Source organism: Peromyscus eremicus, chromosome 15, assembly GCF_949786415.1.
Source record: "Peromyscus eremicus chromosome 15, PerEre_H2_v1, whole genome shotgun sequence".
NCBI classification, from domain to species: Eukaryota; Metazoa; Chordata; class Mammalia; order Rodentia; family Cricetidae; genus Peromyscus; species Peromyscus eremicus.
Genome location: NC_081431.1, coordinates 10,114,204 through 10,126,374, shown reverse-complemented (window position 1 = coordinate 10,126,374; position 12,171 = coordinate 10,114,204). Strand labels below are relative to the sequence as shown.

The 12,171-nt window shown below is 47.1% G+C and overlaps 1 protein-coding gene across 2 annotated transcripts; it reads left to right on the top strand.

Annotated features, from left to right (window-relative positions):
- The first annotated feature begins 557 nt into the window (after positions 1–557).
- Slc30a10 (solute carrier family 30 member 10) lies at positions 558–11,358 on the top strand. 2 transcript variants are annotated; one of them, XM_059281030.1, is made up of 4 exons: positions 558–1,039; positions 1,864–1,952; positions 8,493–8,732; positions 10,070–11,358. In XM_059281030.1, exons 1-4 carry the CDS (start codon positions 558–560, stop codon positions 10,534–10,536), a joined length of 1,278 nt encoding a protein of 425 aa, XP_059137013.1. In that variant the 3' UTR covers positions 10,537–11,358. The 2 variants fall into 2 exon arrangements, with proteins under 2 accessions (XP_059137013.1, XP_059137012.1); XM_059281029.1 differs by having other exon boundaries at positions 558–1,176; positions 1,875–1,952.
- The last annotated feature ends 813 nt before the right edge of the window (positions 11,359–12,171 follow it).

Here is a 12,171-nt window from a genome sequence, read left to right as displayed (position 1 = left end):
TTAAGTGAGGAATGAGATACCATTTAACCAAAGGAAAAAGCAGGAAACGCCTTGAAGGGCAATTGGCCCCACCAGCTCATATGGAATCTGCCCTGCAACTCGCGTCTGGGCACGTAGGCACGGGTGTGCAGTGATCACTCCCACTGCAGCCCAGGTCCTTATCAGCGGCATTCACAGATCTGTAGTGGCGTGGGGTTGGGGAGAGCTAGAGGAGGTGGGGGGGGGGGGAACCATCCCGCCTCTCTGTGAGGGCGGAGGTGGGGATCTAAGAAGATTGGCATCCCGATGCGCCCCTCCTCCCAGCAGCTCTCCTCTCCAACCCAGTCCTAGAAGGAGACACAGGCCGGTGGCCACCTGCCAAGTCAGGCTTGGGCGGCGAGGGAGGAGGGGCAGGGGCCCCGGGAGGTGGCCTTTGCGATACCGGGGCCACTCCTGCCGACTCTGGCCGTGCGGGCGCGAGCTGGCTGTACAAAAGGCCCCGGCGAGGCAGGGCGGGCCTGCGGCGGGAGGTGGGCTCTAGACCCCCCACCTGTTGCGGGGCGCTGCGGGCTGCAGAGATGGGCCGCTACTCGGGCAAGACGTGCCGGCTGCTGTTCATGCTGGTGCTCACCGTGGCCTTCTTCGTGGCCGAGCTGGTGTCGGGGTACCTGGGCAACTCCATCGCGCTGCTCTCGGACTCGTTTAACATGCTGTCTGACCTGATCTCCCTGTGCGTGGGCCTGGGCTCGGGCTACATCGCGCGGCGTGGTACCCGCGGCTCCGGCGCCACCTACGGCTATGCTCGGGCCGAGGTGGTGGGCGCGCTCAGCAACGCGGTCTTCCTCACTGCGCTCTGCTTCACCATCTTCGTGGAGGCCGTGCTGCGCCTCGCGAGGCCCGAGCGCATCGACGATCCCGAGCTGGTGCTCATCGTGGGCACCCTGGGGCTGGCAGTCAACGTGGTGGGGCTGCTCATCTTCCAGGACTGCGGAGCCTGCTTTGCGGTCTGCACGCGGCGGCGGCGGCGGACCCGCCCTCCGCAACCGCCGCCCCAGGGGGACCCTTGCGGCGCTTTGGGGAGCCCCCAAGGGGCTGCGGCAGCCACAACCCCCGGCTCAGATGCAGTAGTGACTCTCCGGGGGGCCTCGGCCGGAAGAAAGCTGCAGGAGGGCGCGACCGTGTTCTCGAATGTAGCAGGTGCCTTTCGGTTGCATCCTTCCGGACTGGGACCGCTTTGTCCTTCCCTCCATCCTCCCTCCTGCCCCAGGCATCTGGTCCCTTTTTTTTCATCCACTCTCTCTTGTTCCTTTTGTTTCCTGACAGATTAAAAAAAAAAAAAAAATCCTCTTCGTAGCCTGTTCTGCCCCTCTTAACTTAACTTTCCTTCCTCTCCTCCCTCCTCATCTCCCTTCTCCTTTCTCTGCCTTCTTTCTCCCCCTCTCCCCCATTTCTCCCTCCCTCCTTTCCTCCTTGACCCCGCAGTCCTTATCCTCTCCCCTCTCCTTGTGGCAGTATTGATCTTGGAAATCAATTCTTACTATTGGGCAATAGAGAGCACTCCCTATCCCTCCCCTCCCCTGGTGCTATCTGGACTGTTTCCACCCTTGACAAATCAATGTCAGGGCTCTCCTCTGCCCCTTGGGTGGTGTGGATTTGGGGGATAGGTGTAGGCTTATACTTGTCCCGTTTTAAATTTGAAAAGTGTGTGTGAAGTCCAAGGGTAGACCGCGGGCTTCCTCTGGGTTGACAGGCGCCTGTCTGGGCTGAGTGTGGGAGAGGTGGGGGACTCCCATAGGCTAGGAGGAATTGAAAATAACCAAACTGCATTTTGAGTTCACTGGTTCTTTTTGTTTGTAGAACTTATACACAACACAAGGTTTCTTCTTTGAATGCAGGTGATTCCCTGAACACCCAGAATGAGCCAGAGGAGACGACGAAAAAAGAGAAAAAGTCTGAAGCACTGAACATCAGAGGTAGGTTGTCTCTGGATTCGCCGCGGACCCTTCCCCGTAGTTCATGGCGCTGCAGCGGTGACTTCTGTCCGGCTTTAGTGAGGCAACAGTTTGTTGGAAAGTAGGTCAGTTACCTGCAGACTATGACCCTCTTCTCTTGCCTAATCATGGCATTGATTCTGAGGGAAAAACTAGTTGCTAATGATTTATCTTTGCTCTAATTAAGCCACACCACAGCTGCCTGCTGCATGTTCTTCTGGGTTACACATAGTGTCATGTTCCACTGATCCCCACATGTCAGTGTCATGGTCTCCTAAGTTCCACATAAGAGTGTTGCATCTCACTGAGTACCAGACATGAGTGTCCAGGTCTCCTGACCTCCACATTATCAGTGAATTGTTCTCCTGAGCTCGATATATGTATCATGTTCTCCTGATCCCACATATCAAGGACATGTTCTCTTAACTTCCACGTGTCATGTTATTCTCATATCCACACATGTAACATGTTCTCCTGATGTCCACACATCAGTCACAGCATGTTCTCTTGACCTCCACAATATCAGTGAAATGTTCTCCTGATCTCCACATGTGAATGCCATGTTCTCCTGATCCCCACATAGCAATACAATGTTCTTCTAACCTCTACGTATATGTCATGATCTTCTTAAATCCCCATATGTATCAAGTTCTCCTAATCCCTATACATCGATGTCATGTTCTACTGATCTCCATATATCAGTGTCGTGTCTCCTGATGTCCACGTATGAGTGTCATGTTCTGCAGATCTTCACATATGTGTCTTGTTCTCCTGATTCCCATACATCAGCATCATGTTCTCATGAACTCTACCACTCAGGGACAGGTTGGTCTGATCTCATCTCCACACATCAGTGTCACATGACTGCTATACTTGGTTTTCTACTTTCATGAATACTACTGACATAAAATGTATCCTATTTATTTCAGAAGATTGTGTGTATGTGTGTGTGTGTGTGTGTGTGTGTGGTGCTGGGGATGGAACCCAGGGCCTTGTACATGTTAAACACATGCTGTACCTTTTGTCCATACCCAAAGCCCCATTGCAGCTTATTTTAACTGGCTATGATTTGTTTTGAGACAGGGTACTGTTATATAGCCATAGCTGGCCTGGTACTCAATATGGAGCACAGGTTGACCATGAACTTGTGGCAGTCCTCCTTTCTTAGCCCCCTCACTGCTGGAATTACAGCATATTTACCACTATGCTTGGTGTTGACTGTGATTTTGCTAAAGGTGGAAAAAACAAACAAATCATAACCAGTTAAAATAAGCTGCAAGTGTAGCACTCATGTGACGCTGATGTGTGGAGATCGGATGGGTACCAACTGTTGAGTCCTCTGTTCACACCAGGGTGCATGGGAGCCTCACCACAACACTGTAGGTGTATGCCACTGCAGGCAGCTGGTGGGGGGCAGGGCAATCAACCAGAGTCACCAAACTAGGAAGTAGCAGAAGCTACCTGTCTCTTCCCCTATAAGGCATCTTCCACTCACAGCCTCCCTGGAATCCTGCCCGTGTGACAATGTTCTCCTGGGGCTGCCTGCTGCACTCACTCTCCTCCTCAGGAACCCCCCTTCACTCCACAGTGTTCTCATCAAGAAAACCCCCATTCCCCAAAATGTCACTGACACACCCAGCTCAGAGTCTGGCCTGTGTGCCTTCACTCAGTGGGCGACTGTGACAGCAGCCAGGTACTACTGTACCTTTCAAAAAAGCTAGAAGAAAAGGCTTGGAGTATTTTTTTTTATTTTTACCATAAAGAAAAGGAAAAGAAAGAAAGGTTCAGAGAACTAGATATTTGACGTAATATTGCATAGTATGTACATGTATCAGAATAGCACAGGGAGCTTGGCTTAGTGGTACGGAACCGTCACCTGAGCACTCCAGAAGCATGAACTGGAGGCCACCCCGACAATCCAGTGAGGCCCTGTGTCAAAACAGATAAAGGAAAGAAATGACCAAAACAAACATTTCCCCCCAAACAAGTCAAAATAGTCCTCAACATGTTCAATTTTTATTTATCAGTTAAAATGAAACTTTTTCTTCCCATCTTGCCAGGGAACTGTGTTCTCAAGACAGTGGACACTCCTTCTTCACATTTTGTTTGACTAGGAAACAAGATGTTAGCAGGTGGGGTTGTAGCTTTGTGGTAGGGTGTTCACCTAGATTGTTGTAGATCCTGAGTTCTATCCCAGCACTGAAGACACATTTTATGTGTATACGGAGAGATGAGGGGGTACATTTAGTGTTAATGATTTTCAACAGTTGTGTTATATTGTTGGTGCTGGGGCTTGAACCTATGGCTTTGTGCATGCTACATACATACTCTACACTTAGAATCTTTACCCCATCCACAGCTTTTTTTTTTTTAATCAGCTGAAGTTCATGATAGTTTGGGCCCTAATTCTGCTTAGCAGAGTTTAGACACCATTAGGATGGACTGAAACAGAATAGAAAAGAGAAATACATCATAAGGATGGGGTTTGTTTATTTTTTTGCTTCAGCTCGTATCTCCGTGTGTGCTTGGATGCAACACAAAACTTTTAGTATAGGCTGTGGGGACCAGAAGTGTGGGAGCCGCTGTTGTGTGGGATTCTCAGTGGCCAAGCGTGGGAAACCTGGGGTGGGAACTGGAGCTTGTGTAGGACAGGATGCAGCAGCCCTCTATCCAGACTTAGAGGCATCCATCCTCCCCTCACGCTCTGCTGTGGCCGTTCTCAAGAGAGTCTCATTCTGTAGTCCAGGTTGGTCTTGCAGCTAGCTGGGGTTCTCCTTAAAGTCCCGAGTGCTGGGCTTACAGGTCCAAACGGCTGCTCAGACTTTTCCTTCTACCTGTGTCTTTGAGCCTCCATTGTCAGCCTCCAGGAAGTGAGGGTGTGACCCCCATCACATTTAAATGAGGCAGAGTCCTGAGATAGGGACACTAAGAATGAGGAGGAGACAGTAGGTTTTCCTCTTTGGACAGTAACATTTGGTCCTGTCACCAAGAAAGCAAAAGCTTCCTTAGCTTGTGTCGGGGGAACAGGTGGGTAGGGCAACCTTCTGGGAAGGTTCTGAATTTCTTTCCTGTGGCTGGGAATGGGGGCTGGGGAGGATGGGAGACAGAGAGCTAGAAAGTAGGACTGTCTCATGTATATATTGAATCAGTGTCCTGTTGCTTTAAGTAACCACTCCATAAAAGGCATGGGGACAATGCCATTTACCAAGGGCGTCCCTCAGAGGATGTGTGAGCAGCTCAATTCCATCACCTTCCAGGTCAGACTATTCAAGTCTCATCCATGAGCGAGCAATTAGCAATTGGAATCATTACCAGTTCTACTGAGTGAACCTTTTGGATAGCTGGGGTGACCAGGCAGACCTTCATTAACTATATATTTTCTTCTAGAACAGTCCTTTAACAACTTCTGTGTGCATTTGAATCACCCAGGCAATCTTGTTCAAATGCTCGCTTGGCTTTGGTGGTTGTGTGATCTTGGTCAAGTGGCTTAGCCATTCAGTGCCTCAATGTCCCCCTTTGTAGAGTGGAGAGGGAATCTCAGGTGGACCTTGAGGGTGGGGCTCCCTCCTGCCTCTCCTTTTCCTCTGGTTTCTGTTAGCACTGTTTGACACGTGGTTCATTCCTGTGCCGTGTGTTTTGCGGTTTCTGTCTCTTCTAAGAGACTGTTTTCTTCAAGTTTAGCTCCATCCTTCCCATGAGGACTGGCTGCTGCTGGTGGTGGGTGGGTGGGCATACTGGGTGTATTTTAATCCCACTATGAGCTCTCGAAGTTCATGCACCCCGACCAGAGTCCCCATCTAAATGCTCAAGCTTACTGGTTCTCTTGATGACTTCATTGGCTGGTTTTGCTCCCTGTATTTCTGATCATATATAACAGAAATTCAACACTCTATTTTATTTTATACTGGGTCTTCTTATGTAACCTTGGCTGGCCTGTAACTCACAGATATCTGTCTGCCCATGCTTCCACATTTCTGGAATTAAAGGCATGTTCAACCACACCCTCTTTTAGGGCCAAATACCCTATGTCCAGCAGCACTGTTGGCCTGACACACCTCCTACCTCCAACACTGTCCTGCTGGGGTCCCCCACTGCTTCTGTAAAGTATCAGGTGCTGGGTGGCCTTTTCTCTGCCTTTATGGCCTGGGCAGTTTCATAGTTTTTAAACTTTTGTTCATGTTTTTCTGAAACAGAGTCTTAGTATGTGGCCTAAAGAGGCCTGGAAGTCTCTTTGTAGCCCAGGCTGGCCTGAAAATCTCCATGTAGTCCAACCTGACCCTGAATTTTCCATCCTTCAGCCTCAGCCTTCTGGGTAGTTAGATTGTAGGTGGATACCATCATGCCCAGTCACAGGTAATCTTTTAAAAAAGTCATATTTATTTATTGCATGGATAATAAATATATTATAAGAATGTACATGTGTACATGTGTAGAGGTCAGAGGACGACGTGCAGGAGTCAGGTTGCTCCTTCTTTCTACCACGCCGGTCTGGGGGATCGAACTGCAGTCATCAGGCTTGGCAGCAGGGACCTTTGTCTCTGAACCATCGGCACGGTCTGTTGACAGGTGTCCTTAATGTCAGCCTGGTGATTTAAAGTTCTTGTTTGGTGTGATTTTGTGGGGTGTGCTGGGTCATGTGAATGACACCCCTTTCTCAGATCTAGACAGGACCCACGTGAGATTGAGACTGTTTCTAACAAGTTCTTCCGCTTCTGCTGCTGCTGCTGCTGCTCTGATTTCAGGGAGCAAGATTCTGGTGTTCCTTTCAGAACGCAAATGCTTTGTGTCTCCATTTTTAATCCCTCTGACCAGATTTTCACTGAATTTACTGAATTCTAACTTAATCCACAGCCCAGATCTTCTTTGCTGAAGATTGAAGACTTTCTGCAATTAATTGGCTGAGACCTTTAGAACATACAGCTTTAACCCTTACACACAGAGTTTTAATTTTATGTGATTGTGACAAATGGCTTTTTATTCAGAGGAAACTTCATCAGCATCCCTGCTGTTTAGGCCTTCTTAAACTGAGCACCACGAAAAGGGGGAGTGGATTGGGGCTGAGGGAAGCCAGAGACCCAAAAGAACCACTCTTGATGTTCATAGTTCTGTCTGAAATTGTACTCCAGAGGCAGAATGCTTGCCTGGCATGGGTGAGATGCTGGGCTCCATCCCCGCCACTGTAACCATAAAAACATCAAGAAAAGATGATGGGACCTCCATCACGATGAGCTCATAAGGGACTAGGAGGGGAGCCCCCCCCCCATACCGGTCTCATGGAGTGTAATAAGGTTGCAAACTTTGAAACCAGGCACCGTGAGGCATGCCTCAGTCCCAGCACTGGGATGTCGAAGCTGGAAGATTTGGAGTTGGAGGCCAGCCTGGGCTACACTGTGAGACTTTTTCTCTAATACAAAATGAAACAAAAGTTTAAAAGAATTTGATGTACAGATGCTTGTCTGAAAGAACAACACATCTTTTGCTCAGCTCTGTTTCCCATCATGATGCTCTTTGATGGGTGGTGGGGGATAGTGATGTGGCAGTATTGGCTGGTGGCACAGTGAGTGACAGCTAGCCCAGGTTCTTCCTAGGTTGTTCCTCTTCCTGGGCTGTCTGGGTCCTGGGTTTTTCTTTCTTTCTTTCTTTCTTTCTTTCTTTCTTTCTTTCTTTCTTTCTTTCTTTCTTTCTTTCTTTCTTTCTCTCTTTCTCTCTCTCTCTTTCTCTCTCTCTCTCTTTCTCTCTCTCTTTCTTTCTCTCTCTCTCTCTTTCTCTCTCTTTCTCTCTCTCTCTTTCTTTCTCTCTTTCTTTCTTTTTAATTAAAAAAATGTTTTTGAAGCTGGGTGGTGACAGCACACGCCTTTAATCCCAGCACTTGGGAGGCAGAGCCAGGCAGATCTTTGTGAGTTCAAGGCCAGCCTGGTCTACAGAGCGAGATTCAGGACAGGTACAAAAGCTACACAGAGAAACCCTGTCTCAAAAAAAAGAGTTTTTGAAATTAAAATATAATTATATCATTTACCTTTAAAATCATTTTCTCATTACATTTGTGTGTGTATGTGTGTATGTGTGTGTGTGTGTGTGTGTGTGTGTGTGTGTGTGTGAGAGAGAGAGAGAGAGAGAGAGAGAGAGAGAGAGAGAGAGAGAATGTATGGATATGCATGTGGAAGTTAGAGGCCACAGGCCATCTTACTCTACCACGTGGGTCCTGGGGACCAACCCTAGGTAACAGGTGCCCCCATTAGCTTGAACCATCACATGGCCCTGGCCTGAGATTTTGCTTTCTGAGTCGTTGCTATTGTTATTTTGTTTAAGATGGTCTCACTCTATAGCCTAGACTGTCCTCCTGCCTCAGCCTTCCAAATGCTTAGATTATAGGTGTATATCACATACTGGGCTTGTTTTTTAAAATTCTGACCTATTCAGTGCTCTAACAAAAAGTGAACATCTGTGAGCTCGGATCACGGGTCATCATGTGGCTCCAACACTTGGCTCTGGGATTCACTGGTCTGCCTTCCTTCCTGACAGGTGTTCTCTTGCATGTGATGGGAGATGCCTTGGGGTCCGTGGTCGTGGTCATCACGGCCATCATATTCTATGTCCATCCCCTGAGACGTGAAGACCCGTGTAACTGGCAATGCTACATTGACCCCAGTTTGACTGTTATCATGGTCATCATTATTTTGTCATCTGCTTTCCCACTGATCAAGGAGACTGCTGTCATCCTGTTGCAGATGGTCCCCAAGGGAGTTAACATGGAAGAGCTCAGTAAGTAGACTGCATGCACCCGGGGACCACCAACACTTTAACATTGTTCGATCCAGAGGGTTATGATCACAGAGCATTGCTTGATTGGTGTTTTTCTGAAGCACCCTAGATCTTCGTGTGATTGAGGCATGCTTCATGTGTCTTGCAGACTGGAATGATAATTCACAGCTCCAAGAACCAAAGGTGCTTTGTAGCATGATTCTGAGAATGTAAAGATTGGCCAAAATGTACTGCTGGGTGGTTTGACCTTACGACAAGGATGTGTTTTAATTCTACTAAAGCCACTCTGCAAGACCTAGATTTTTTTTTTTACCCTCTTTTTAATATATACCTTTATACCTTCCTCCTCCCCGCAAAAAACGAGTCATTCATGGTATAGATAATGCCTTTCAGTTAGTTGACGTTCACGGATTGGGAAGTTACTTGGTGGCACATTACACTGTAAAAAGGCCGTGTTAAAGGGCCCCTCCTTGGTCTAGAGTGAAGTCTTCTTGTTTTCTTTGCTCAGCTAGAAGTCAGAGTCTCTCCTCAGTTATGTGTCTCAGAGGTGAAAGGTTTCAGAGACTTTGAATATATGCTTAGAAGTAGCATTCTGGTAAGTGCTTATGATCCATGCTGCTAAACTAGCCCATCTTGCTGTCTGTCTGCCTGTCTGCCTATCTATCTATCTGTCTGTCTATCTATCTATCATCTATCTATATACCTACCTATCTCTATCATCTATCTATTCATCTATTGATCTATCAATCAATTTCATCTATATATCTATTTATCTCTGTATCATCTACATATCTATTTATCATCTATCAATTACCTATTTATCACTCATCTATCTACAATCTATGTATCTATGTATCTCTTGTCTATCTAACTCTCTATCATCTATTTGTCTATGTATGTATGTATGTATGTATGTATGTATGTATGTATGTATGTAAGATCTATCTATCTATCTATCTATCTATCTATCTATCTATCTATCTAAACTGAGATAGGGTCTCCCTATGTTGACCTGACTGGCATGGAACTTGCTATGTAGAGCAGGCTAGCTTGGAACAGATTGTGCACATGTAGCCCAGGCTGCTTCAGAACTTACTGGTCTTGAACTTGTAATCTTTTTGCCTCAGGCTCTTGAGTTACTTATAGGCTAACACTATGTGGTGTAGAAAGGCAGAGGAAAGGGTGGTTATGGGAAAATGAACCCTTGAGGGACAGTTCTTCTTCTGTGGGCTGTGATAAACGCACAGCCTTGGTGGGCATGGTTAGGCAGGCAGGCCCCTCTCAGGCTTCTATTCCAGCACTCACCATTGGCTCTTGTCTGCTCCTGTCTGTTGTAGTGAGCAAGCTCTCTAGTGTGCCTGGAATTAGCAGTGTTCATGAAGTGCACATCTGGGAACTGATAAGTGGGAAGATCATCGCTACCCTGCACGTCAAGTACCAGAAGGGCACGGAGTACCAGGATGCCAGCAGAAAAATCCGAGAGATCTTTCACCATGCTGGAATCCACAGTGTGACCGTCCAGTTTGAAATGGTGGACTTGAAGGAAGCCCTGGAGCAGAAGGACTTCTTGCTGACCTGCAGTGTCCCCTGCATTTCCCAGAGCTGTGCCAAGAAACTGTGCTGTCCCCCGGGGGCGCTGCCACTGGCTCTCGTCAATGGCTGTGCAGAGCACAATGGTGGACCCCATCTAGATGCTCAGGAAGTGGCCATTGATATGGCTTTGGATGGCGGTCCGAGGGAACAGGGACAGACTCTTAGCAAGACTCAAGAGGAACATCATTATGAAAACAGTACTCATTTTTAGTGGGTTTCCACACAAAACCAGACTGTCTGGACAGGCACTTTGGGTCACCAGCTCTGCCTGTGGAAAGAGCTTTGTTGGTGTGTACCCTGTCAGTAGGGGTCAGATGTTTGGGATGTTCGTGGAACAAGCCTGCTGATTTTCATGTGGTCACCCCTTTCCATTACCCTGGGCGTCTCATGCTTCCCTGCGACAATTTTAGCGTGAACGTGGGTTTCCTCAAGCAGACTTCACTGGCGTGTGTATCAGGGATATTGAAGGCTGGGACTCAGTAACCATGGCACAGGACTCAAACTCAGTCTTGTCTTGTGGTGCTGGGGAATTGAACACAGGGCTCATGTGTGCTAAGGAACTGCTCTGTTACAGAGATTCACCATGGCCCTTGTTTTTAAAGTGTTCAGAATTTCTAGCTGACTCTCAAATGAGCTCAAAGCTTAAATGGGTAGGAAAAAAATTGAGGCACATGAAGTATGTTTTCCTCTCTTCCCCTCAAAGATCATAAAAGATGGAAGTCGGCTATCTGTGGCACTTCAGAAATATATATTGTTAGGTCCATTCTTGGACCATGAGAAACAGACACCTAATAAAAAACACAAAATGCTTAGTTGTTAAGGTGCACAAACAGAAAGCCTCTTAAGGCAGAAAATGCTCTCAACACATTAGAGGAGGTAGACTTTACTGGGGTGGAGGGGAAAGTGGGTTCTGGACCATCTCTTCATTCTGTGAGGTGTGAGGTGGCTACCGTTTACTTTCTGCTGGGAGCTAAGCTAAGCTGTGGTGTGTTGCCGATGCTTAATCATGTAACACATCCATTACAGTCAGAAGTGTGGGGACAGACTTCTACTTTCTTATTTACTTATTTACCATTTCTGAGAGTCTCCAGGTAGGATTGTTGGCACTTGTTGTTCTGATAATGATTTTCTTGTCCGGATTTCCCCACAGTCTTCTCTTTATGATCACATTGATCCATGTAGTATTGACCAGGGGGAGATGAATATTCCAGGGACAGGAAAATATTCATTCCTGCTTAATGAATAAGCTAGCCTGCCTTTGCTTTAATTAGGTATATTTTAAAGTATTTATTATAGTTGCCAACTAATAACTGTATGGAAAAGTTGTATCCAATCGAGAAATGAAAAGTAATTTGATTGTTGCTTTTAATGTGTTTGATGGCACTTAGAGTTTTATGTCTGTGACCCACGTTACCAAGTTCAAATAAATTGTTTATGATCTGATTCAGACATATAACGGAACTGTATTGGTAGGAGAAAGTGCAGAAATGTCTGTCATGTGTTTAACACCTTACCTTGTTTGGGCATCCTTGTTTAATCAAAGCCTCATAGGTATGACGTGGGGATGCCTGACTGAGGGAGCCAGCATGGAGTTTGACAAGTTCCAAGGCTGTGGAAAGTTATCTTGTCCTAGGCTGTCAGCTTTGGTCGTATTGAGAAACTACACAGGACTCATCAGAACTGGTGAATGGTCACAGAAACGGCACCCAGAGTTTTCAGTGCAAACACCATTTTAAAGAAACTGTCTTTCCTGGGTGTAGTGGCATATGCCTGTAGCCCAGCTACTCAGGAAGTTGAGGAAGGAGAGTCACTTGAACCTAGGAGTCCAGGCAAAATAGTGAGACTC